Source organism: Thunnus maccoyii, chromosome 4 (assembly GCF_910596095.1).
Source record: "Thunnus maccoyii chromosome 4, fThuMac1.1, whole genome shotgun sequence".
Taxonomy (NCBI): domain Eukaryota; kingdom Metazoa; phylum Chordata; class Actinopteri; order Scombriformes; family Scombridae; genus Thunnus; species Thunnus maccoyii.
The window spans coordinates 31,886,999-31,911,628 of NC_056536.1; the positions used below are offsets into that span (position 1 = coordinate 31,886,999).

The 24,630-nt window shown below is 41.0% G+C and overlaps 2 protein-coding genes across 4 annotated transcripts in view; one reads left to right on the forward strand and one right to left on the reverse strand.

Moving 5' to 3' along the window:
- Positions 1-6,592, reverse strand: part of irak1 (interleukin-1 receptor-associated kinase 1) — a 24,705-nt gene extending 18,113 nt beyond the window's left edge. Inside the window, exons 1-2 of one of the 3 annotated variants that reach the window (XM_042408060.1) lie at positions 6,228-6,592; positions 1,440-1,551 (exon numbers count right to left, since the gene is read on the reverse strand). In XM_042408060.1, the coding sequence (XP_042263994.1) occupies positions 1,440-1,551 (112 nt within the window). In that variant the 5' untranslated portion in view covers positions 6,228-6,592. Of the gene's footprint in view, positions 1-1,439; positions 1,657-6,227 lie in introns of all 3 variants that reach the window. The other 2 variants (XM_042408061.1, XM_042408062.1) reach the window with 2 other exon arrangements.
- On the forward strand, positions 5,932-22,687 carry mecp2 (methyl CpG binding protein 2). The gene is made up of 6 exons (XM_042408059.1): positions 5,932-6,057; positions 14,795-14,981; positions 15,071-15,279; positions 15,385-15,578; positions 16,070-16,206; positions 17,252-22,687. Exons 1-6 carry the CDS (start codon positions 6,026-6,028, stop codon positions 19,535-19,537), a joined length of 3,045 nt encoding a protein of 1,014 aa, XP_042263993.1. The 5' UTR covers positions 5,932-6,025; the 3' UTR covers positions 19,538-22,687.
- The last annotated feature ends 1,943 nt before the right edge of the window (positions 22,688-24,630 follow it).

Sequence of the window (24,630 nt, forward strand, 5' to 3'; positions counted from 1 at the left end):
GATGCAAACCAGAGGCTCCAGCGTGTCTCTGAAGAATGCAAAGCTACTTCTCTTTGGTCAGGGTGCAGTCAATTCGGTGCAGGTGTCCAACTCCAGAGCAGGCAAAACACCTGCAGACTGGAACATTCCCACCACCGTGTTTCACTGTGGGTTTGATACACTGTGATATTGTTTTACATCCAAACTTATGATGTTTGGATGTAAAACGCTATAAATCTCAAAATCAGTAAATAGAACTATTTCCAGTCATCCATTGTGAAATGCTGGTCTTTCTTTGCCCGCCACAAGCGTTTGGCCTCATTCTCCTAATGAGAAGTAGTTTAGAAACTGCTACTTGTCCTCTCAGGAAACTACACGACTGCGTAGTCTTGCATAGAGTTCACGGGTCCACTTATTTCTGAGGAACTTGGGACCTGAGTTGGACCGGGTCCAAATTCTACTCATTCTGAAGGGATCAAATCTCCTTTTACTGTCGCGAGTCTGTATGTCAATGTGTCCAATACCCGAATGGATCTGAACGGACCCGAGTGCACATGGTATCACTATCAGCTCTGATCTTGTGGCACGTGACATCACACTCACCGCAAATGAGCCAAAATAATTCTCCTTTCATTCCACCGTTCTTGCTTCTCTGACAAGACACCTCAAAGCAGCTAATTCTCAAAATGTTAATAGTTCTGTGTTTTAGCTACAGATGTATTTGAGAAATAAACATTTAAAATGTTACACATTCCCTGTTTTTTATTACAGAGATATTTGCAAAATAAATGTTTAAAAAGTACTTTTTAATACAGCGGAGGGGCTCATTGAACATATCAGGTGCCCTTTATATTTTTTTCACCCGTGCCACTCAGATAGCCTGAGTCTGCCACTGATTGTTATCTATGACATCATTAAATCAGTGGTTCTCAAACGTTTTCACATGGACCCATAAACTGACACAAATTAGACCACAGGCCCCCATCTGATAAGATTTTGTCCCAGTGTCACCCCCCCCCCCCCCCCCCCCCATCATTTATTGAGATTTTTACTTTTATGTTTATTACAGAAAGTGTATGACACCCAGGACCAAAACAGTAACACATTCTGTCACTGTGTCACTTATGGATGAAGTATAGTGAAAATAAATGATTCCCCTTTTTCCTAAGGATCCCCTGGAACCCCCCCAAGGACCCTTGTTGGTCCCCGGACCCCACTTTGGGTTTATAAACAGCTTATTACTGTTGTGGCTGCTGCCAGTGATAAAAATATTATACGTTAAGTTAACATTATCAGTCAGACGACCCAAACCACGACTTTTATTTTAATACTTTAAGCACGTTTTACTGCGAATACTTAAATGATGTTAATATTTCTTTCATAGACACACAGACTCTCCCTCCAGCTTCATGTTAGCCGTTAGCAGTTAGCAGACAGTCTGAGTTCTGGTTCTGACTCACCGAAACCGGTCCAGTCCAGGTCTGACAGTCCGTCCATGACCTTGCAGAACTCCCAGAGGACGGAGGGCGGCAGGTTGTACAGAAACTGTCCTCTGAGGTCTCCTCCGGACATCTTTTCATGAAAAAAATCAACTCTGAGTGAAGTTCAACTCCTCTGCTTCTTCCGCCCACTGCGTTTACAAGCTCACTACAATAAGAACCGCTTCCGGTTCTGTGTCTTCAAAAATAAAAGCTTGTTATGATTTCATCCAAAGCACAAAAATGAAATACTTAAAGATCCCCTGCAGACATGTTTAAAGATATGTATAAAATACTCTACTTTGAATAATAATATGTGTCTGATGTGTTTTTTCAACACCAAAAAGTTCAATTATTTTGTTAAAATCCGTCAAATTAGATCTACTCCTTCTCTAAAACTAAAAAATCAAATCAAATAAATTTTTCCCAAAGATGTTTGAGCTGGATAGGTCTCCGCTGCTCAGCCTCGTAGCAAATTTTTTTCCCAATGGCCACTTGGGGTATTGCAGCAAAAAATCCCCCTGCAGCCCAAAAAGCATTTTCCCCCATAGGCTACCATTGTAAAAGAGACGTCTGTAAAACTGCTGACAGGACCCCTTGAACTTCAAACAAGGTCAATTATGACTCTTTCTATTATGAACTTTTGATCCATGGAGGTTTTATATTTGTAAAACTTTCATCGAGCCAATAAAAGTGATTTAAAAATCTGTGACGTCACCACAATGTAAAGTCTATGGGCCGAGCGGGAAACACTACTGCGCATATTCAGTGGGCCGCACAACGCGGAAGCAAACCTGGAAGCTAGACACTTTATTTTGGCATATGTGCCAGCTGAGCAATTCCTACAGGACTGAATGGGCGCCATTTTTAGTCCGATATCCAGCTCTTATAATAGCAGCTCCCAGAAAGAGATATATTGGCTTCACTTTTGCATAGTAGCAGGAAGTGGGGACGTGTCGTCCATATTTATTTTCAGTCAATGTGATGTGACAAATCCTGCTCGTAGGCCCGCCCCTAAAAATCGGATTTTCTAATGAGCTCAGAGAAACTTTCCATTTTCAGCGGATGGATGTGAAAACAGCCTTCTGGTGTTAAACTCTGCACATACATCATTCAGCACAGCGAAGCTCAAACATCCAACTGAAGGAACAAGAAGAAAAACACATTTTTGAGTGGAAGGAGACTTTAACGATTTCTCCAAGAGCTAAATAAATGTATTTTAAATCATTAAGCACGACAGTTTCTGATGGAAGTTGCATCTACCTACATCTTATTAATTTGTTAAATCCCAAAATAAATAATATCCCAGCGTTTATCCTACTCCAAATATAGATAATCTCACAAAGAAAATATCTGACATGTTAACACCATTATCAATTTATCATTTAGAGTCATTTTTTAGAGAAAAAATTACAAATTATCTGATTTCAGCTTCTGTGAATATTTTCTGGTTTCTATGACAGAAAACTGAATATCTTTAGGTTGTGGACAAAACAAGACATTTGATGACGTCATCTTGGGGTTTGGGAGATAGTGATCAACTTTTTTTGACATTTTATTGACTAAATGACTCATTGATTAATCGAGAAAATCATCAACAGATTAATTGATAATGTAAATAATAGAAATATGATACTCATTAATGTGAGTGGAAGAACTGGAAACCTTTTAAGAATTATTTTTCTTCTTTACATATCTATAGATATACATATTAATATTATTATTGATAATTAGTATTATATGTAAGTATATATGCACATAAAGCACATTTAGGCCATTATACTGTAAATATCTATCTGATTCTGCTGTGTTGTTATTAGAGCTGCAACGATTACTTGATTAATTGATGAGTCGATTGTCAAAAAATTAATCGTCAGCCATATTTGATAACTGATTCATTATTTCAGTAATTTCAAGCAAAAATGCCAAATTTTCCTCTACTTCTAGCTTCTCAAACGTGGAGATTTGTTGGTTTTTTTCTTTATTAAAAATGACAGTTAATTGAATATTTTAACATTTTGGACTCTTGGTCAGATAAAACAAGCACATTATAGACGTCACTGTGGCTTCAGAGATTGTAAATGCCATTTTTACTATTTTTTTTAACATTTCATAGTCTTAATGATTAATTGACATTGACTAATTGAGAAATGAATCCGCAGATTAGTCAATAATGAAGATAATCATCAGCTGCAGCTCTAATTGTTATACTGTTATTTACAAATTACTGCGCTTCAGGAAAAAATGGGGGTGTGTGTGAACAGAAATTACAAATATATCGTTATCAGAGTTTCATAAATCAGTATCAGACTGTAGAAACGTTTCTGTCGGTTTCAGGACTCGTGAAATGTTTTTGCTCCGCTCGACTAGAACCGACTGTAGCAGGATGTGAAACTGCATCAGCTGTCTCTTTGGCTGATCTGACAACACCTGCAGCTGCTGCGGTCAGATCTGAGTGAAGTATTGATGCCTTCAAATGTATTTAAAGCTGCTTTATTCTTATTCTTTAACCGCTACATCCCTGTTTCTTATTAGCAGATTTTAAGTTTTAATCTTTGTTTTTGCTTTGTGACACTTTTTTTTTATTGTCCAGTGTAAACAGAGCATTCATGCCAAAGACACTGGAGCTCCCTGTTTAAATAAAGGTTGAATGAATGAATGAATCAATGAATAATTAGAAAGCTGAATGTTTGTTTTTGTTGTTTTTGCATGTGTGTTTGAATGATTGTAAAGATGCTGCTGAGTAACGTATGTAAGTATATCTGGAGATGAAAACTCTGTGATGCAGCAACAAGAAGAAAATCCCTAAGAGGACAATAAAGTTGATCTTATCTGACATTCAGTCTTTCATCCTTTTCCTCTACTGACTCTGAATCCAGAGATAAATAGTTCCTAACAGAACGTGCTGCGTGCTGTATGTTTATGTATTGATTGATTGTGATTCGGCTCCTTGGTTGAAGTAAATGTTTGACTGTTATTTTTTTAGAGGAAGTAGCGAATGAGGACTTTCTCTCACTTTTGACTGAAGCTGTTATTTCCTCGTTCCAACAGTGGCATGGCAAGTTTGAAGTTCTTACTGTAGTCTGACATCACGCATCAGCACACACACAAACATATGAGGGTGTGTGTGTGTGTGCAATAGGGACATTCCCATTACACACACACACTTTCCTTCCTTTTTACCAAATCTTGATGTGACTTTGTGGTTTTTTTGAGGAATGCCCGAATGCACCATTAGTTCAGTATGTGTGTGTGTGACTCACAACTGATGTCACCAAAACTGATAAATTCCCTTTATAAGGTGTTTTTTTGTTTGTTTTTTTTTTGTTTTTTTTACAATTGGTTACCCACATGTGTCAGTACTGAGTCCACATGTTGAACCTTTGAACTTTAGCAACACACAGCTGCACATTTTACACACAAAAGCGAATGTGTCAATCAGACACACTGAGATAAAAACACTAACGACAGGCGGCACACGAAGATCATTTTATGGCCGTCTGTGAAGTTACGTCACTGTTTTATTGTGTATGTGTCGTTTTTTTTAATGGCTTTGGTTGAATATGGATGTATTTCAGTGTGGTTATGATTTGGCAGATTCTCATCACACTAACTGATTTTAAACTTTTAACATCAAGTCTGTTTAGAGTCTGTGATTGTGCCCGATGCTGAATCTACTTCTGTTTGTTTTGTCTCTCTCTGCTGGCCTCTCTCACAAAACAGATCAAGGTTATATATTAATTATTAAGTTACGTTTTACATTCCAGTTCCACTAGCCTATGTTTTGGATTTTATTTGTTTATTTTATAGTTTTTATCTTATTTTATTGTATTTTGAGGTTTTTTTTTAAAAAAAATTTGATTTCATTTTGTTTTCCCTTTGCAAAACCCTTTGTGTGAAGGTGCTAAGTATATAAATAAAGTTTATTATTAGTATTATTATATTCTAGTCAGTGAGGTATATTACTCTCATGCAATGTTGTAATGTTACGCTGTACCCCTCTTTTGAGAAAAATGTTTTATTTGTTATTATGCTTTATTTTGTGTTATATGTTTGATGATGTATCGTTTTTAGTGTAAATGTTGGTAGCAGCAGGTGAAGGTATCAACAAACACCACTGTACTACTTAAATATCTTTTCTATCATAATTTATTTTCTGTTAATTATATTTTGGACATTTTATTTATTTATTGTTTTATCAAAGCATATTTAACCATATTAATTTTGCTGATTTTAATGTTTTCATTCTGTATCGGTGAGCCAATATTTACTGGTTTGTTTGTTTTTTGAACTATTTGTGCTCATTAAAATTTTTGTGTAAAAAACAGATTTCTTAGTTGTTATTTTTACAGATTTCAGAGCCGATCCCGAACGTCTCAGTATGACCCTCTCTGAGTTCACATCTCGCGGTATTACACCGCCCCTGCGCTGCGCTGCAGTCATCTTCGTGTAGATCTCGCGGTATTTGATCGGTTGGAAATGGAGTCGGAGGGGGCGGGGTGCAGCAGGAGGGAGCAGAGATGTTTGGAGGCTTTTTTTTTAATATAAAATTATTTATTTAAATAAAAATGGCCGCCGTGGAGAGCGGAGAGGAGAGACTGTAAGTGAGGTTTTTACATTTTATCCTCCGTTAAAGCGCCGCCGCTGCCGCCGCCTCCGACCGCCGCCAAGCTTTTTCTGTCGTGTGTTTTATTGAAGTAAAAGTGCGTTGATTTTTACCCCGGCCTGTCTCGGCGGAGCGGGGTTAGCGGGAATACGTCACCAACTTACTGCTAAGTCTGTAGTTTAGCTGCTGCTGTAGCCGGAGCGCAGGGACGGACGTTAGCTGTAGCTTAGCCCGCTCTCCGTGCGCCGCTGAGCCGCTGTGACTTCCACACAACTCCCCGGGAAGTCAGGCCGGCGGGTCGGCGGTGCGGTGTCCGTCAGAAACACTCGAGCTCCGGTCACCGGCGCTGTTTCCACCCGCCTCCGTCAGACAGGCGGGAAGCTAACAGGCTGCTAGCTCGTTAGCCAAACACTGAGCGTGTTTTCATGTGATGAAGAACAGAGAAGTCAGGCTGAGTGTTTATATCTGCTGTTAAATAACCCGGGTTACTCCCCTCCCCATTCACATGCACACATCCCGTTATATGCCCCCCCCTCCACGCCCCCCTGTCAGATAGCTTTAACAGGCGGTTACCCTCATTAGCAGGAAGCTGCCCAGGTGCTGCTGAGCAAGGCAGCTGTGTGTGTATGTGTGTGTGTGTGTGTGTCAGTCAGCGCTTCAGGCTGGAGTCGAACCTGCGTGTCTGTGTGTACATTGTGTGCATGTGTGTGTGTGTGTGTGTGGCCCAGTTTCCTCAGCTGCTCACTTCCTGTTCCTGCTGCTTCACCTCCACCTGCAGCTTCATCATCATCATCACACACACGCACACACACACACATACGCACACACGGTGGTTCCCAATCTTGGGGTCGAGACCCCAGCGAGGAGTCGCAGGATGAATGTGAGGGGTCGAGAGATAAACAGATACATAGTTAGATAAAGTACTTTATTAATTTCAAAGGGAAATGACTGTTACAGCAGCCGTGTAAGATCACAAAGACAAGGACAGAAACTAGAAGAAAACATACGATTCTTTAATTGATCAATAGAAAATTAATCTGCTACTATTTTGATAATAATCTTTTTTTTTTTTTTTTTTGAGTAATCTTAAAAGAGAGAAATGCTAAAATCCAGCTTCCCCAATGTGTGAATTTGCTGATTTTCTCAGTTTCATTTCACAGTAAACAGTTTTGGATGTTAACTTGAACTCTGGTAAACTGAGCTACACATTTCTCACTATTTTCTGATGTGTTAAAGATTTAAAAAAAAAAAGGATCAATTAAATGAGAAAATAATCATTAGTTGCTGCTTTACTCTGCTGCATAAAATTCTATTTAACTTTTCAGACTTTCCTCTAATGTTTTTTTAAAGAGAGTATTTTATTCATCTCAAAGGGAAACGACAGCGTTACAGCAGCTGTGTAAGATAAATCACAAAATACACAAAGAGGACAAACTAGAACAAAACATATTGATTAGTCCATTAATTGATCGTCAGAAAATGAAATTGAAACTATTTTGATAGTTAATCTTTTTTTTTTTTTAAGAGTAACCTCCAGCTTCTCTAATGTGTGAATTTGCTGATTATCTCAGTTTCATTTCACAGTAAACTGAATAGCTTTTAGTTTCGACTGTTACGTTGAACTCTGGTAAACTGAGATGCATATTTTTCACTATTTGTTTATGTTTTAAAGATTAAAAAAAAAAGAGAGAGAAGTTACTTGAGAACTAATCGTCAGTTGCTGCTTTACTCTGCTGTTCAAAATGATATTTATCTCTACAGACTTTCCTCTAATGTTTTTTTAAATAGAATATTTTATTAATCTCAAAGGGAAACTACAGTTTTACAGCAGCCACGTAAAAATAAATCACAAAATACAAGAACAGGACAGAAACCAGAACAAAACATAATGATTTGTCCATTAATTGATTGACAGAAAATTAATCTGCAACTATTTTGTAAGTTTTTAAAGAGAGAAAAGCTAAAAATTCTCTGGTTCCAGCTTCTCCAATGTGTGAATTTGCTGATTTTTCTCAAGTTTTATTTCACAGTAAACTTTTAGTTTTGGACGTTAACTTGGCAAACAGATGCATATTTTGCTCTATTTTCTGATGATATAAAGATTTAAAAAATTGACTAATTAATTGAATAGAGAAGAAGAGGGTAGAATATAGTAGAATAGCTGTTAATAGATAACAGGATATACTGTCAGTAGAACTACAAGAGCAGAAAAAAACACTTTTTAATATACATGATTCATATACACACCTCAGATACACGTTGTACATACTTTCTCTTCATGCACACGTTTATGTAAACATACATATTAACTCTAGTTACATGCATACATATCAAGTAAAAAACAAATAATTTAAAAAAAACTAGCATTGATAGTAAACTTTGCACGTAAAACTTATAATTGAGAATTATAAGTTGTCAGTTTCTTCTCGACTCAACGACACAAAAATTATATTTATCTTTTCATACTTTCCTCTAATGTTGTTGTTTTTTTTTAATGTTGAATTTACCGGATCATTTGACCTCTTCAGGCTTCAGAAAAATAAAATGAAAAAGCTTATTGTGGTCGAACTGTTCATAAAGCGCATGCAGTCGTTAACAAGGACGTCTGACTAATGATTGTTTTCATTATCAGTTAATCTGCAGATTATTTTTCCTGATGACGACTCCATAAATTCTTTGGTCTGTTTAATGTAAGAAAACAGTGAAATGTGACATCTCAACTCAAATATAATCAGTTTATTTTGATATAAAACAGAGAAAAGCCGCAAGTCTGAGACGTTCAAGAAACTGACACCGGAGAATATTTATTATTGAAACAAATCATTATTGATTATCAGAATTCTTTTAGATTCATTTTCTACATTTATTGTCTCAGTTCTACTTTGTCGGGGATCAAAAGACAATAAAGTTTATGAACTTACAGACGTGAGTCCGGGACTGACAGACCGATGAGGATCATTAATCGACCAGCCGTTAAAAAAAATTATTCGAAATGATTAATCGATTATCAGAATAGTCGGGGATTAATTTAACAGTGATTGATCGATTAATCGTTGCAGCTCTACATATTTCATGATGATAATGTTACATGTCAGATCTATCCGTCGAGAGATTAACTTTATTATCTAAATGTTGGAGTGAGATAAACGCTGGGATATTATTTATTTTGGGATTTAACAACTTAATGAGATGCAGCAGATGCAACATCCAGCTAATCAATGAATCGACTAATCATTGCAGCTTTTAAGTAAACTATAGATAAAAAAAAACATAAAACCATATCTCGTAATAAAAACTGTTAAAAGCGTCCAGACGACATAAAAGTAAAATAAAGTCTTTACTTAACTTCCGTACAAAGTTCAACATCAGTCAAAAAGAAGAAGATGATGGTCGGTGTTGTTAGGAATGGCTGCTGATATTTACAGAATCTGCAAACACTCTTCAGTTTATCTGGATCAGAGTGAAAAATCACATAAATACCGACACAAGACAAATATATAACTCCTTATGTATGAAAATTAAAAAAAAACAAAACAGTAAATAACATTAATATTGGCAAAAACTACCTTAATTTTGGTTCCAGTCGTACAAATTGAGAAAGCAGCGACCAGCGTCAGGATATCGTCGGTGAGATACAGTCAGAATTATCGCTGCTGTTCGATCCCGTCGACGTGATTCGTCTTCTGTTAAATAAATGTCACGCGTAGACAGAAAACTAAGACTTCAAAATCAATTAAATTAAAACAAACAATGCCACAAAATTTGCCAGTTAAAGTGAGATTCATAAAATTCACCTTTTAATACAAAAGAATAAATCTGTTTTTGAGTTTCAGTGTGAACTTTTAGCCACATTCACAACACGTCAGTCAGTTCAGGATCGTCGGATGGATTGTTGTGAAATTAGTTTCACACGTTCACGTTCCCCTCAGGATGAATCGTAATAACTTCAACTTTTCATCTGGTCACAATTTACTTCAGTTTATGACCAAATACCTGCAAGAATAATGAGGCTGTGCTTTTTGTTTACTGCTAATTAGCTAATGTTAGCATGCTAAAAGTGAGCCTGGTAAACATTATACCTGCTAAACATCAACACGTTAGCATTTTCATTGTTAGCTTGTTTGCTGATGTTAGCCGTAGTCCGTCGAGACGTTTGTCACAGCAAGACGACGACATTTTCTCATAAATACGGAAAGTAAAAATGTACACTTTGACTTTTGAATCATTTTAAATCTTGTAATGTGACAGTCGTGTTTAATCGCAGGCGGAGACATCCGACATCCAGCTTTTGAGCGTGTTCATGTTGTGAAGTTTTGGCAGGTGTTTTTCCCCATAGTCCCGGCAGCTCCTGAATGCACCACAGTGTCTGGGCGTTAATCCAGTCGACGAGCGTCTGCCGTGATGTCACACAGATAAAAAAAACACTGAATATTCTGATCAAACCGCAGGAGGATAACAGAGGAGCCTTCTTTAACATGATCAAAAATCTGTTTATTTTAATAGAAGAATGAAAATGTTTGACAGGACACAAAAAACCCCACACAGAGCGTTGACCTCTGGCAACAGAATATGGAGCAAAATAATCAAAGGTACCTTACTAGATTTAGGAACTTTCAACCACATCTCACTGTCTTTGTTCAGGTGTCCTCACATGACCTCAGTGAATCATTTTTATTTTTCACTTTTAAAAAAAAAAAATCCGTCTGTACATTTTAATCTCCTCACATGATCTAAATGCTTCCAACTGTCAGGATATAATACAGTTTTATTTCATTTATTTTCTGTCTAAATTAAAGATTTAAAAAGAATAAAATAAATTTAAATTATATTATATAACGTGAACTCCTCCTCAAGATGTTAAAATCCCAGAATTCCCAGAATAAACTTTAGTGACCTTAACACCAGTTAAATCCCTGGATTTAAATCATGAAAAATAAAAACATACTGTATATGTTAAATATTTATTTTTTCAGAAGTTTGTTTCATTTTTTTTCTTTCACATCTTCATGTCTCTATAAATTATTAACATAAAAAATCACTTGTCAGTCATAACGAGTGTTGAAAGGTCAAGAGGTCAGATACTGCTTCATTTTAACTTTCTTACTTATTGTACTTTCTATTCCACTACATTTATTTGACAGCTTTAGTTACTTTTCAGATGAAGATTTGACACAATGGATAATATAACAAGCTTTTAAAATACAACACATTGTTAAAGATGAAACCAGTGGTTTCCAACCTTTTTGGTCTTTTGACGTCTTACAAAAAGCAGTGTGTAGTCGGGGTCACATTTCACATGTCTATGAGTTGTTAACAGCTCCACCAAATAGTGATTTTTCCCTCTAAACTTCTCACATGCTTTTATTTACATAAATGTTCAAATGATCCAAATATTTCAGCAAAAATCAAAGATTAGAGAAAACTTACTTAACGTCCCTCCATGCAGAAACATGTTTTTCTTCTTGTTCCTTCAGTCAGATGTTTGTTCTTCTTCTCTGTGCAGAATGATGTATGTGCAAGTGGAAAGTTTCTCCGAGCTCACTGAAAATCAGATTTTTAAGGGGCGGAGGCCTACGAGCAGGATTTGTGACACCACAACTAGTTTGGAAGCCGATCGTGGTCCGATATTCAACTTACACGAGCGTGATGTGGAAAGTTGAAGCCTCCAGAGCACAAACACTGAGACTTTACAGTGAAGGAGGAGACATCTGGTGTCCAGCAGGAAAACTTGACATAGATTCTGGGATTTTTTAATGAGGGAGAAGGACTAGATGCTATTTTAAGAATTTTATCAAGATCATTTAACTTTTTTTTTTGGTGGACAAACCATATCGGACACAAATTATTAATGAAAGCAGGCCTGGGCGATTAATCAAATTTTATTTTCAATTACAATTTTGGCTTCCAAAGATTATGAAAACAAGAGGATTGAGATAAAACGATTATCCGTTTTGCAACGATACTCTCGTTTTGTCTTGTGTGCCGTTTCAAAAGAAAATAACGTTTAATTCTCTCTTTTTACTGGCTTTGTTTTCGCTACCGCAGCTCCCTCTTTTCATTCATTCTCTAGCTCGCTTGACCACCGCTGCTCTCTCTCTCTCTCTCTGTCTCGCCTTTTTTACGACAAAGCCTAACTTTACTTTTAACGTTATCAAATGTTTTCAGTAGGTTGTTGAAGTGCGCTACAACATAGTTGATCTCATTTATTTTTATCTTAATTTATTTTATTTATTATTTTTATATTTTGTTTATTTATCTAATTTTATAGCTACATTTAATTTATTTGTTTTGCAGTTAAATTATATTTAAAGTTGGTCAATGAGTGTTGAAACGTGTTAAATAATCGTGATTATGATTTTTGCCCTCATTTAAAGTAGATTATTTAGTCTGTTGTATGTTGTCGGCTGTATTTTTTTTCAGTAGGTTGTTGAAGTGTGCTACATCATAGTTGAGCTCAACTATTATTATTTATTATTTTTATATCATTTATTTAAATGTACATATATTTATATATTATTTATTTTGTTTATCTAATTTTTTACATTTAATTTATTTGTTTTTCAGTTAAATTATATTTAAAGTTGGAGGAAATCCACTGTTTAAAAGACGTGATTATGATTTTTGCCGTTATCGAGCAGCTCTAATTTAAAGTAGATTGTTTTATATACAGTGAAACGTCTGGAGGGGATCTAAATAACCATTGGAAGACTTTTTGTTGTTTTTTTTCATATTTGGCATCACACTGCGAAGATTTAATATGATATCTCTTAAAAAAGTAATAATAATAATGATGCATTTTAATGTCCTCTGTTCTTCTCTATTGTTTCTACATGATTGAAGTAACATCTTAATGTAGTTGTTGTGTGCATTTATACGTTTTACATTCTGTTTTGTCAGTACGCTAATACGTCTCACATATCCGGTGTAACCTCAGGAGGTCAGAGGTCAGGATGTCACTTTCAGTCTGATTGATGGAAAAATGACACATTACCCAGCGTCAGCTCACCCACATTACAGAAACTTTTCCCCCCCACAGACTCCTACTCGTATTTAGCCACTCAGATAATATCTTATCTGATACTTCTGCCTCCGCGTCAACACGATGAAAATGAATGATATTTCATTTCAAAGAAAAACTCAACATGAACATTTATTTCCATAAAGGACTTTCCTGTTTCCTGTGGACTGTTTTTACCAGATATACTTTTCACTTTAATCGTCCCACAACAACAGAAACATTGTATGTACGACCCCAACAGCCAGGCATAGTATGAACATATAATAAAGAAATTAACTACTACATCAATATTAGTTCTAAAATTAGTTTAAAAAATATTTGGCAAATTAATTGATAATGAAAATAACTGTTAGTTGCAACCCCTTAATAAGACAGATGGACAGGATATGTTCTGCCAAGCAATAGACATAAAAAACATAGTAATAAAACACATCAATAGAATATAAAATACAGTCAGGAAAGAGAACTGTGCCATATTTCAGTTTGTGGATGGCATCAAAAAGCACAAAGAAGAAGAAGAAGTAACAGAGAGGATGTGTCGGTGTTTTTGCAGACATCAGCTGTTGTGAGTGTGTCTGTCTTGTCGTTGTAAACATCACTTCCTGTTTATAAGAACCTGGATGAGCCCTCTTGTTGGTTTTTTAAGAGTTGAAACCTTCAGACTGTCTGTCGCTGCAGCGTCACATGACAACTGAAGTGTGAAGTTAAAGCAGAATGAGGAGGAACAGCTGGAGCGCACATCCGTGTTCAGACTCATCTTTTCTTCCAGGCGGCCGCTGACATCGGGTTATTTTCTATGAAAATCAATTTTCATAGATTCAAAATGCTGCAGATTATTAATCCATCACGGTCAGTGATAAATCAGCTCTATTGTTTTGTGTAAGTTAAGATACGATCATGGGGGTCATGTGGCTCAGAGCTGATGTAGAGCAGAGACTGAGTGAGAACTCTTCCTGCTGGTGCGTTCAGGGACATCGGTAGCAGCTGTAAACTCAACACTTCCTGCAATAGCTTCACAGTAAAAGCCTCGCTCTACTTCAAGCAAACTAGTTTGTACACTGTATGGTTTGTCTACATCTGCAGTCAGTGTTTCTGTCTGTTGTAAATGTTCACATCTTCCTCCTGCAAATTCATAGAGTGAACTTTCAGATGGCCTCTCCTGTAGAGCTGAATATTGTTTAAAAAAATTATGATACCAGTGCCCTTAAAGTTATACTGATACCAATGAAGTACTTCATTCTTCATCCAAATTATTTTTACACAAATACATTTCGAAAGTGTTCAAATTATTGAAATATTCATTAAATAACTGTATAAAACTGTATAATGAAGTATTATCACCGCAGACTGTATGGGTTGTAGCTGCTGTGGTAGTGGGCCAATCACAGATTGCATAAAATTGAAGAATGCTTGCGGTGATTGGCTGCGAGTAAAACCATACAATAGTCATTTTTTTCTAGGTTTGGGTTCAAAAAGGATCGAATGCAGGTATCGTTTCACTGGAGAAGTTTCGATACCACTTGGTGCTGGGTTATTTTGGTCGATACCTTAAAGGTACCGACACCCAGCCCTACTCTCCTGGATGTTTATTGTATTGTATTGAGAACCCTGCCTACCTTCACACTGTGACACACCTGACCAATCGCTACGTAAGGTGGATGTTATTGACGGATTTGGAAATTTTACAGAAGTTGATGCCATTTGTCTCCACAGGGAGGAGGGTCAAGAGGGAGAGGAGGAACCAGTTGACCCCCAGCCTCCCACCAGAGAGAGAGCCAGGTCCCACAGTAAGACCAAGAAGGCTCGCAGGGAACGTCGCCATGCCGACCAGGGAGCGGAGACCACAGCCTCGGCGACAGCCGCCCTGCAGCCGCAGACGGGGGTGGAGTCACAGAGCCAGGTAAGGAAAGGTGGAGCCAACAGCTTAACTTCAGATTATTTAATGTGTTGAGGATGAGAAGCTGGTTTCATGTCATTCCCTCTCTGCAGGGGTCGGAGCCAGTGGCGGGCCCCTCGGAGCCGGGGTCAGAGTCAGCGGCCGGCAGTGAGTCTGCGGGTTCACCCAGGCAGCGGCGCTCCATCATCCGGGACCGCGGGCCACTGTACGATGACCCGTCGCTGCCTGAAGGCTGGACCCGCAAACTCAAACAGAGGAAATCCGGACGCTCAGCGGGAAAGTTCGATGTCTACCTGATCAAGTAAGCCACACCCACACCTGATGCTCTGATGCTTTTCTGTGAGACAAGAGTAAAAACACTGCGTCAGCGTTGATGTTTCGTTGTCATTCTCTTATTATTATTAAGCTCCGAGGGAAAGGCGTTTCGTTCCAAGGTGGAGCTTATCGCCTATTTCCAGAAAGTCGGTGACACAACCACTGACCCCAACGATTTTGATTTCACTGTAACCGGACGTGGAAGCCCCTCCCGCCGTGAGAAGCGGCCCCCCAAGAAACCAAAAGTGGTTAAACCATCGGGGCGAGGCCGCGGCAGGCCCAAAGGTACACAGCCACTTACACAAAAAAATGTAACTGTCATTACATTGTCATTAGTCATTAATTTAAAGGTATACTATGCAGAATTTTCCTAAAAAGCAATGTTTAGGCTCATAATAATAATAATAATTTCAAAATCTGGCAATGTGGCACCTTCCCGCAGGGTTGTGTGGGTGTGGGTGTGGTTATTTATGCTTTAGAACGTAACCGCCATGAAACAATCAGAAAATAACGTTTTATTTATCTGATTCACCGCTTTGTTCTTAGCGCTGCTCGCTCTCTTCATTTCACTCTCTAGCTCGCTCGCCCGCCGCTGCTCTCTCTCTCTCTCGCTCTGGTGTCGAACCAAGGAGGAGGGGCCGACTTTGAATGCTGTGTGGTTACAAACGCCGACTGATAAATCCTGCATATTATACCTTTAAACTCAAGTATTAGCAGAGTTTTCTTGTTTTCTTTAGTTTTTTTTTGTATACGTGTTTATGTTTCTTTGTGTTTAGGCAGCGGAAAGATGCGCCAGGCAACAGAGGGTGTGGCCATGAAGCGTGTGGTCGAGAAGACTCCGGGCAAACTGTTGGTCAAGATGCCCTTCAGCAAGGCAGAGTCCACCACCGGTACCACTTCCACTGCCTCAAAGGTATGATCAATCTGTCGTTCAGATGATTGCCGCTATGTGAGCTCACCACCTACAAGGGCAGGTGTAGGGTGTAGGGCCCCCCCCCCCCGTGCTTTTATAGCTGGGCAGCAGGAAAAAGAAGAAGAGAACGAGAGGACCTGAAAAATCCGAACTTGTATTGAACGTGAAGTGGAAACATCTGGCTGAGGAGCTTGACAGCAAAATGTTCAACTTCCACCCAAACTTGAGACAAACTGCTCATCTTGGCTGGGGATATGAGTCAAGATGTCGGACGCCAGACGCCGACCGGATTCGGCTGGAGATAACTGAAGGCTACGTAAATCGTGGTCTTGGACAGTGGTTATTGACTGGCAGACAGGATGGTGGTTCCCATTTGAACTAATTATTGTGATATTTCACTTCTCAGCATGGGGGAAAGTTTATGCCAGAGAGCTGAAAAGGAGACTTTGATAGATGTTTAACCTCAGATTCAGGAGATCAGAGTGAATTCTGTCCTGGTTGTGCCTTTTTATTTTTGCAAGGATACTGGAGAGGTCACGGAGGTTTAGCCATCCGGTCTACATATGCTTTGTGGACTTGGAGCCTAGAATAAAACTATGTCCTTTCTTGTTGAAAGGAGCTAGTTGGGATGATTTGGGCATGTGATATCCCTGTGGGAGCATTATAGACACTTCCAAAAGGGATAATGGGTTAATAAATCTTGGAGCCTGAAATTTTGGTTACTGCTTGCCACCAAAATGTCACCCAGAAAAACCCCACTTTGTGTGATAAAAGCAGTTATTTACAAAATGAAACCACATTACAAGGAGTAACTGACACTGTAACTTACAGACAGTCTTTTGAAGCTTTGGTTTAGTGGAGGAACTGGAGGTTAAAACACTTCAGCACTTAGCTCTGGTGGTTACCTCTGAAGTCAGAACTGAGATTGTCAGGCAAATGCTTGCTGCCAAACACTAGTGCAGTGTTTATTACTGTTGATGAAGTTTTAAAAAATGCAATCCTGATGCTAATGCTACTTGTTGTTGATGTGGTAATTCCCCTGCAGGTGGTGTCTCCTGCCCAGGTGTCCACCAAGTCCCGTCCCGGCAGGAAGAGGAAATCAGAACAAGAACTTCCGGCCCCACCGCAGACCACCCCCAAAAAACGGGGCAGGAAACCAGCCTCCGCCACAGCAGCTTCGACTGTTGCAATAGCATCCTCCTCTTCAGCATCAACCTCTGGTACCTCATCAGTAGGGAGCTATGCTGCAGCTGCCATCTTGGCCGCTGAGGCCAAACGGAGAGCGGCCAAGGAGTCTTCCACCAAACCTGTCGTCCAGGAAACAGCCCTGCCAATCAAAAAACGCAAAACTAGAGAGACAATAGAGGAGAGGGAGAGCGTTCAGACTCCAGCAGCTACAACAACTGAGACTGTAAGGAGGTCTTCTGCAGGTGGGGAGGGGGGAGGTACGGGGGAAGGAGCACCAACCTCAGAGCCTCACTCTGCCCCCTCTGAGCAGAGCCAGTCACAATCACAGAAGCAGCCTACTGGCTCAGAGGAAAGTCAATCACATGGACACAAGATGCATAAAGGGAGGAAGCACAAGGAGAAAACGGGAATAGCGGCGGGAGACGGAGGAAGCAGAGGAGAGGAAGTAGGCGAAGACGGAGGTGATAAGGAAGGAGAGGGAGGAGGAGCAGCGGGAGAAGGAGGAAGGAGTAGCAGCAGCAGCAGTAGCATTAGTCCATCAAAAAGCCACAAAAGGAAGGACCGGCCACCTCACAAACACCACCATCATCACCACCATCACCATCATCATCATCGGCATCAACAGTCTTCTGCCTCCACATTGGATCAGCCTCCTCCTCCTCCTCCTCCTCCAGCCTCCGGACACCCCGCATCCTCCAGCCAGTCCAGACCTGAAGTCGAGCCGCCGCAGACTACGCCCCTGCTCCCCGCCCAACAGTCCCAGCACACCCAGCAAGCTCCTCCCAAACCCCAGTCCAAGTCCGCGCCTCAGTCCCTGTCTGAGCCTCGGCATCCTCCCCCTCAACCACGCCACCCGCCCCAACCCCGTCCCCAGCAACATCCCCAGACACAGTCTCCCAGTCAGCCTCAAGCCCAGCCTCGATACCCAGCGCCCCAACCCTCTCCTACCAAGCATACCCTGCCGCAACTACGGCCCCAACAACCCCAACAACCCCAACCCCAAACCCACAGTCAGCCCCAGGCCTTCCCCCAAAAATCCCAATCACAGCCTGTCCACCCCCCTACCCAGCATCAAACCCAGCTTCAGGCTCAGCATGCTCCACCTCAGTCACACCGTTCTCAGTCCCCATCCATCTTGCACGTCCATCCGCCCCAGACAAGGCATCAACATCCACAAACCCAGTCCGCCACAGCACTCCAACCTCAGACCCAGCCCAGGCACCCGTCTCAACCCCCAACTCAGCTCAAACAACAATCTCAACCCCAACCCCGGCAGTCACTGCAGCCTCAACTCCAACCCGCAGCCAGGACCCCAACCCAACCTCAGACTCCACCCCAGTCCAGAACCCCCGCCCAAACTCAGCCTCAACTCCAGTCCAGAACCCCAGTCCAAACTCAGCCTCAACCCCAGTCCAGGACCCAAGCCCAAACTCAGCCTCAACCCCAGTCCAGGACCCCAGCCCAACCTCAGCCTCACCTGCAATCCAGGCATCAAGCACAGCCTCAACCGCAGACAAGGCACCCTTCGCAACACCAACTTCAGACTCAATACAGACCACAGCCCAGACAGTCTCTCTCCCAAGCTAGGCCACCCCAGTCCCAGTCCCAAGCACAACCACACTTTCAGCGGATTCAAACACAGCCGCGACCCCAGCCCCACTCACAGCTCGCCAGGTCCCACCTGCAGCATCTCTCGCCACACCGACCATCTCTCAGCCTAAGTAGACCCAATCTGGTCCCTTCTCAGCAGAACCAGAGCGAACAGCCCCAAGATCTGAGCACCACGCGGCCTGGCCGAGGAAGCCTCCTACCAAGCCGGGAAGCCAGCGCGGAGGGCATCAGGGCGGAGGGAAGAGGGGGGCTGGCGGTGGCATCAGAAAGCAGAGAGATTTTAGGAGGAGAAAGAGGGTCAAACAGCACCTCAAGGCCTCCCAGCTCCATGCCTCCTGGTCCTACAGGAGGAGCTGGGGCCGGAGTTGGTCTCGTGCCGGGGGCGGAGGGCCGGGCCAGGCTCCGGGCAGAGCCAGAGGCAGCAGGTGAGGGCAGGGAGCTCAGAGACATCGTCCCCCAGTCCGCTGTTCCCTGCCCCAGCCGAGAGGAAACGGTAGAGTCACGGACTGCCGTCAGCGAGAGAGTCAGCTGATCGGTCGGGCTGATGAACAGGCTGACTGATCGGTGGACTGACTGAGTCAGCACCAGGTGGAAGAGGAGTGTGACTGGGCTGTCCATGGAGGATTCATGTTTTTACACTGTTTTCAGATAGAAGGATAGCGTCACACAGCTGGTAGGACGTTCTCAGATTCTACTCCGTTTGATTCTGTCTGGAGACTCTGTAAAGTTGTGGATTTGAGAGCCAACCCGGCACTGAGGGACAGCAGAAGAGAAGAACGGATAGTGTCTTTTTATAGGAAAAACAAAACGAAAAGGAAAAATCGATAAAAAAAAAAAAAAGTGTGTGTGTATATATAATCAAAAGGCAGCTGTTGTGTCCCGCTAGTCTCCATGGGGAGGGGGGGGGAGTAGTTTGGAACTAAAAACCAACGCTTAACAACACATTACTCTGAACGAAACGTTGCTTCCGGAATATAACCAGTTTTTTTTTTTTATTTCGTATTTTGATAGTTTATTGTTTTGTCTCCGTTATACAGCTTTAAACTCTGATATTATTGACTGACAGTCCCTTATTCATTGCTGTGCTGCTGACTGACAGTCCCTTATTTAAAGTCCTGCTCTTGACTGACGGTCTCTTACTAAAAAACTCCTCCTATTGACTGACACTCCCTTACTGAAAGCCTCAAGAGGTGATGTGGGGGCGGCGGTTTGCACCTTAAACTGGTTTCTTAGAAATCTCACATTTTATTTTCCTCCTTATGTTCCATTAAACCCACAATAAGAAAAGGAGGGTCATAATGTTTTTTTCCATCCACTTCCAGACTGCCCCCTACAGGTAGCGAATCTGATTTATGAGTATTTTTTTATCAAGTTCACTCCACACAGACCTCATCCTGAAGTGAGTCTTTGAATACTATTTTAAATATTCGAACAACTTCAAGTGTTCTTGATTCCTCTTCACAGACACTAAAACAGCCTAAAAAAAAAAAAAGAAAACGGACGAGTCAGATAAGTTTGATAAGAAAACCTCCAGAAGTCCTCATTCGTTTTTCAAGTATTTCAAAAGCAGCGAGTTCTTCCAGGTTAGAGATTCTTCCATTCTGGTCTGCATTGAATCTGTTTGTTTTGGTAGTCTTTTTGTTTCCAAAGGAAGCGCATTTTAATATCAAACCAAACCCACTTTTACAGTAGCTTTATTTTAGTTTCAGTCTTAATGAAAGAGTGGGAAATGGACTCATTTTTTTATTGTGTCTTCGTGTTGAATGTCTGGAACAGTTTGCACTCCTCCAGTTTGTACAATCAACCGCCTGCATGTCGCTCGGAGACCCTTGCAGGCCTTCAACCGGAGCCGCACGTACGCAGAGGTCGACCCCGTGTGGGTTTTTACTGTCGGGCCATCGGTCGGTGGCGTAAAGGAAGATGTGTTCCACAGAAGGAAAAACCCTGACGGAGGTCCGGTTTCAGCTTCATGTGGGGGTTAGATGTGCTGGGGACGGCAACACAAAACTATTCAGTGAGCAGAAAACTAAATTTGAGTCTGTAAGTAAAGATTTGAGAGCGCCCAGGAGAGATTTTTTTTTTTACCTGCTCACTTCCAGTTTCAAATACACTTTCAGCGGTCAGTCAACATGAAAACGCAGAGCAGGTGTCATGAGGACTTCTTTGTGCTCTCAAATTACTGTCAAGTTACTGTAGCAGCAGGAACTAAAGTCCCAGGTTGTTGTTAGGGAGCACAACGAGTGTCAAAGTATGATCACACGACACTCTGATCAATATTGATCTATTACCCATATCAGAAACGTGACCTCACGTGACCTTTTTCAGGGCTGAGCGCAGAGATATTTCGACATTAGCTCTCTCATTCATTTAAACGGAGGCAGTCTGGTGATGCAATACTCAAACTAGACTTCCTGGATCATGTTTCACGTCTCACCTGTAAACCTTTAACAACACACGCCCTTCTGCATCATCGTTTTAACGCAGGACTGTTTCGGTCTGAATGCTCCGTTAGCAGCAGGCTACCGGCTGTGTTGTAGTATGGAGGTCAGATACTGTTAGCAATATCGTTCAACATTGTGTTTTTGTAAATCCATGTGCACAGATTATTATTAATTAGTTATCCATGCAGTATTAGCATTATTAGTTATTAGTTTCTACCCCCTTATGACACCTGATGGACTCTGTGAAAACTGCTTCACCGGTGAAAACTGTTAAAATAAAAGGTACTAAGAGGAGGTACAAAGTGTTCACATGCAGTCCAACTGTTTGGTTTTTATGCCTTTAATCAAGTACTACTGCAGTACTTCTGGGTACTTACATTCAGGATAGCCTCTGCGGGGCGGAGCACACGTCAGGGAGAGATTTCTGTAGCAGAGTCGACGTGAATTCACAAATACGTCAAACTGAGCAACAACGCTAAAGCAGGAGACGCCACACGGACGACAAATACGGTCCGGCAGTGTAATTATCTGCTGTTCAAGTCAAGTTAGTTTTATTTGTATAGCCCAAAATCACAAATTACACAATTGCCTCAGGTGGTTTTACAGTCTGTACAGCAATACAACATCCTCTGTTCTTACACCCTTTGATTTAAGGTTGCTGCTAAAATCATCAACTCATCACAAAAAAGCAGCAGATCTCACAAGAGAAACAGGCAACCAGGTAGAAACAAGCCCCAAACAGGCAACTCGGCTTTCCAAAAAGTTTTTTTTTTTCTCTTCGCCCACTTAGTCCCTGGCATTGTTAGCGAAGTAGCTAAAGAAACTCCATCAATCGTGTGATTTTGATTGTAAATGTCTCACTCACTGTCACCTGTGTGCTTGGAAGGGAAGAGGAGTGGACGGATCCTGCATCAGGACAAACTATCAAGCGTTTAAATAACAATAATAATATCGAAAACATCTGCTAAGTTTTTTTTTTTTAAGATTATGTTTTAAGGTGTTTTCACTTTATTAGACGGAGACAGCAAGGACTCTTGCTAACGTTACGTGGTTCACGTGCTAACACGTGAACCACCAGCTAAGGATTTTAACGTCGACGGCTAGTACATGCGTGGTTCTGACAGCAGGCAGCGATATTTTTGACAACTTAGATGGAGCTCAGTCAGTTTATTTAACATTAGACGTACAGGAAGTAAAGCCCAAATAAACAACTACACTTCAGGAACAAGCCCCCCCCCCCCCCCCCCAAAAAAAAAAAAAACGCAACCAGCGACAACCAATATTTGTAAGCGGCTTTACAGAAAAACAAGCCATAAGTCGCTTATAATAAGCAGACTCGGCAACTGTGCGAGAAAGACGTCATTCTTCTTCTTTGACTGCTCCCAGTTCAAAACCTGCTCAGCTCAAAGGCTCCACCTGGTGGTGAAACTGTGCAATCACATCCACAAACATCAGGACTGCATTATGTACTAAACTGTGACCCTTACAGCTCAGAAAAATGAAAGAATGTGAAAATAAGATGCAACATTTCAAATTAAGTAAATTAAATTACAACCAAAAAAAAAAAAAAAAAATCACATTATCATCTCTGAGCTCTCAGATCTGAACCTACAGATGCTGCTGGAAAGTTTCTGCTCACTCAGCGGTTTTGACATCAGTAAACTTCTGTCTTTGCACCTTTATGTTTGTTGGGAGGGGTGGGGGGGTAATGGGATGGGGGGGGTGATTTGGGGGGGGGGGGCTCCAGCACTTTAGCAACGTTGGAAAATTGAGCTGTTCACCCCTTAATAAGAAAAATAAGTGAATGTCTTCATTCTTGGATAAAAATCTGTGCCTCAAATAGACTTTTTGTCTGCTTTGGTCACTCTGTTGCATCATGGTGACGTCACGCAGGTGTAGTTTGTCCACCTGAGGCTGAAGCGGTCTCACCTCTGCGTACGTGCCGCTCCGCCTGCCGCCCAGTCTGCTCAGTGCAGTTTAGCCTGTTAGCATGCTGTCACTCTGCAGCAGCAGACTCCTGGTCTGAATTCAAACGTCCCTCTGTGAACTGACTCACAACACAGGACTCGACCCGGCACAAACTACAGTAACCAGCCACCATATTGCATGTTCCAGAGTTTAGTGCCTATAATATTGTGCGTCTTGCCAGAAGCCACCATGTCAGCCAAGCCATGTTGTGTTTCTAGACTTAGTAGTGATGTGTGTGGTGACTTCATAGTTGCTAATATTGAGGATGAATATTCTGCTTTTACTCTGGTTGGAATTCAGTGGAAACTCCAATACACTGTCGCTGTAGACAAACTAGTTTTTACCTGTTTTCTTATTTTTCTTTCTAACTAAAAGCGTTTGTTGTCCCCTGATCTGTGGTGGTCTTGACTGTTTGACTCACAGCTTCACACACTGCCTCAACACTGCCTCAACACTCATCTTCACATTTTTATCATCAGTCTGACAGCTGAGATTTAGTTTAAAGTGAACCGCAGGGGTTTTGTTTCACAGATACTTGGAAAAAGATGTTTCAGGGTAAAAACTGATCTGCTGAACTGTTCTGAGGTGATGACTGAAAAGACTCCAACTTACAGGAATGGTTCAACAATTTGAGAAATACACTTCTTCTTTTTCTTGCTGAGAGTTAGATAAACAGATGAATAAAACTCTCATTGATAAACATGAAGCTTCCAGTTAGCTTAGCTTAGCATAAAGACAGGATCCTCCTACCACCACCTCTAGTGCTGCTGTTACTTTTTACCAACATGTATGTACAGACAGCTCACACACACCTTCTTGTGTACTTTGTGTTCAGTTTGAGTTAAAAAAAAGTATTCATGAGAGGACAAATTAGGGCTGAACCATCCTTATTAACACCAGAATATCTTCCTTGTTTACTTCTGCTTTTGCACAACATAAACAGAAACCATGGCGACACTCAAGGAGGCGACTTTAATATTGATGTTGAGATCACGTCGACGTCGCGGTGATGTCGCTCTGACTGCACATCCGTCCCTGTGATCATATACCTGCTCCACATGTGGACAAAACCTTACAACTGTCCTTCCTTGTTGAGGTGATCTGAGTCTGCTGCCTGATACTGCCCCCACTGGTCATGTGCTGAATTACATCTTATGATAACGATACAATACAAAATCATATCTTGTGGACTCATATTGTTAATTCAATTTGATTT

What these genes read in the sequence shown, in the direction of transcription:
- mecp2 (XM_042408059.1), top strand. Translation starts at nt 6,026, where the DNA reads ATGGCCGCCGTGGAGAGCGGAGAGGAGAGACT. An exon ending in TTCGATGTCTACCTGATCAA is followed by an intron (nt 15,280 to 15,384) that starts GTAAGCCACACC and finishes ATTATTATTAAG; the next exon opens with CTCCGAGGGAAAGGCGTTTC. An exon ending in CCACTTCCACTGCCTCAAAG is followed by an intron (nt 16,207 to 17,251) that starts GTATGATCAATC and finishes ATTCCCCTGCAG; the next exon opens with GTGGTGTCTCCTGCCCAGGT.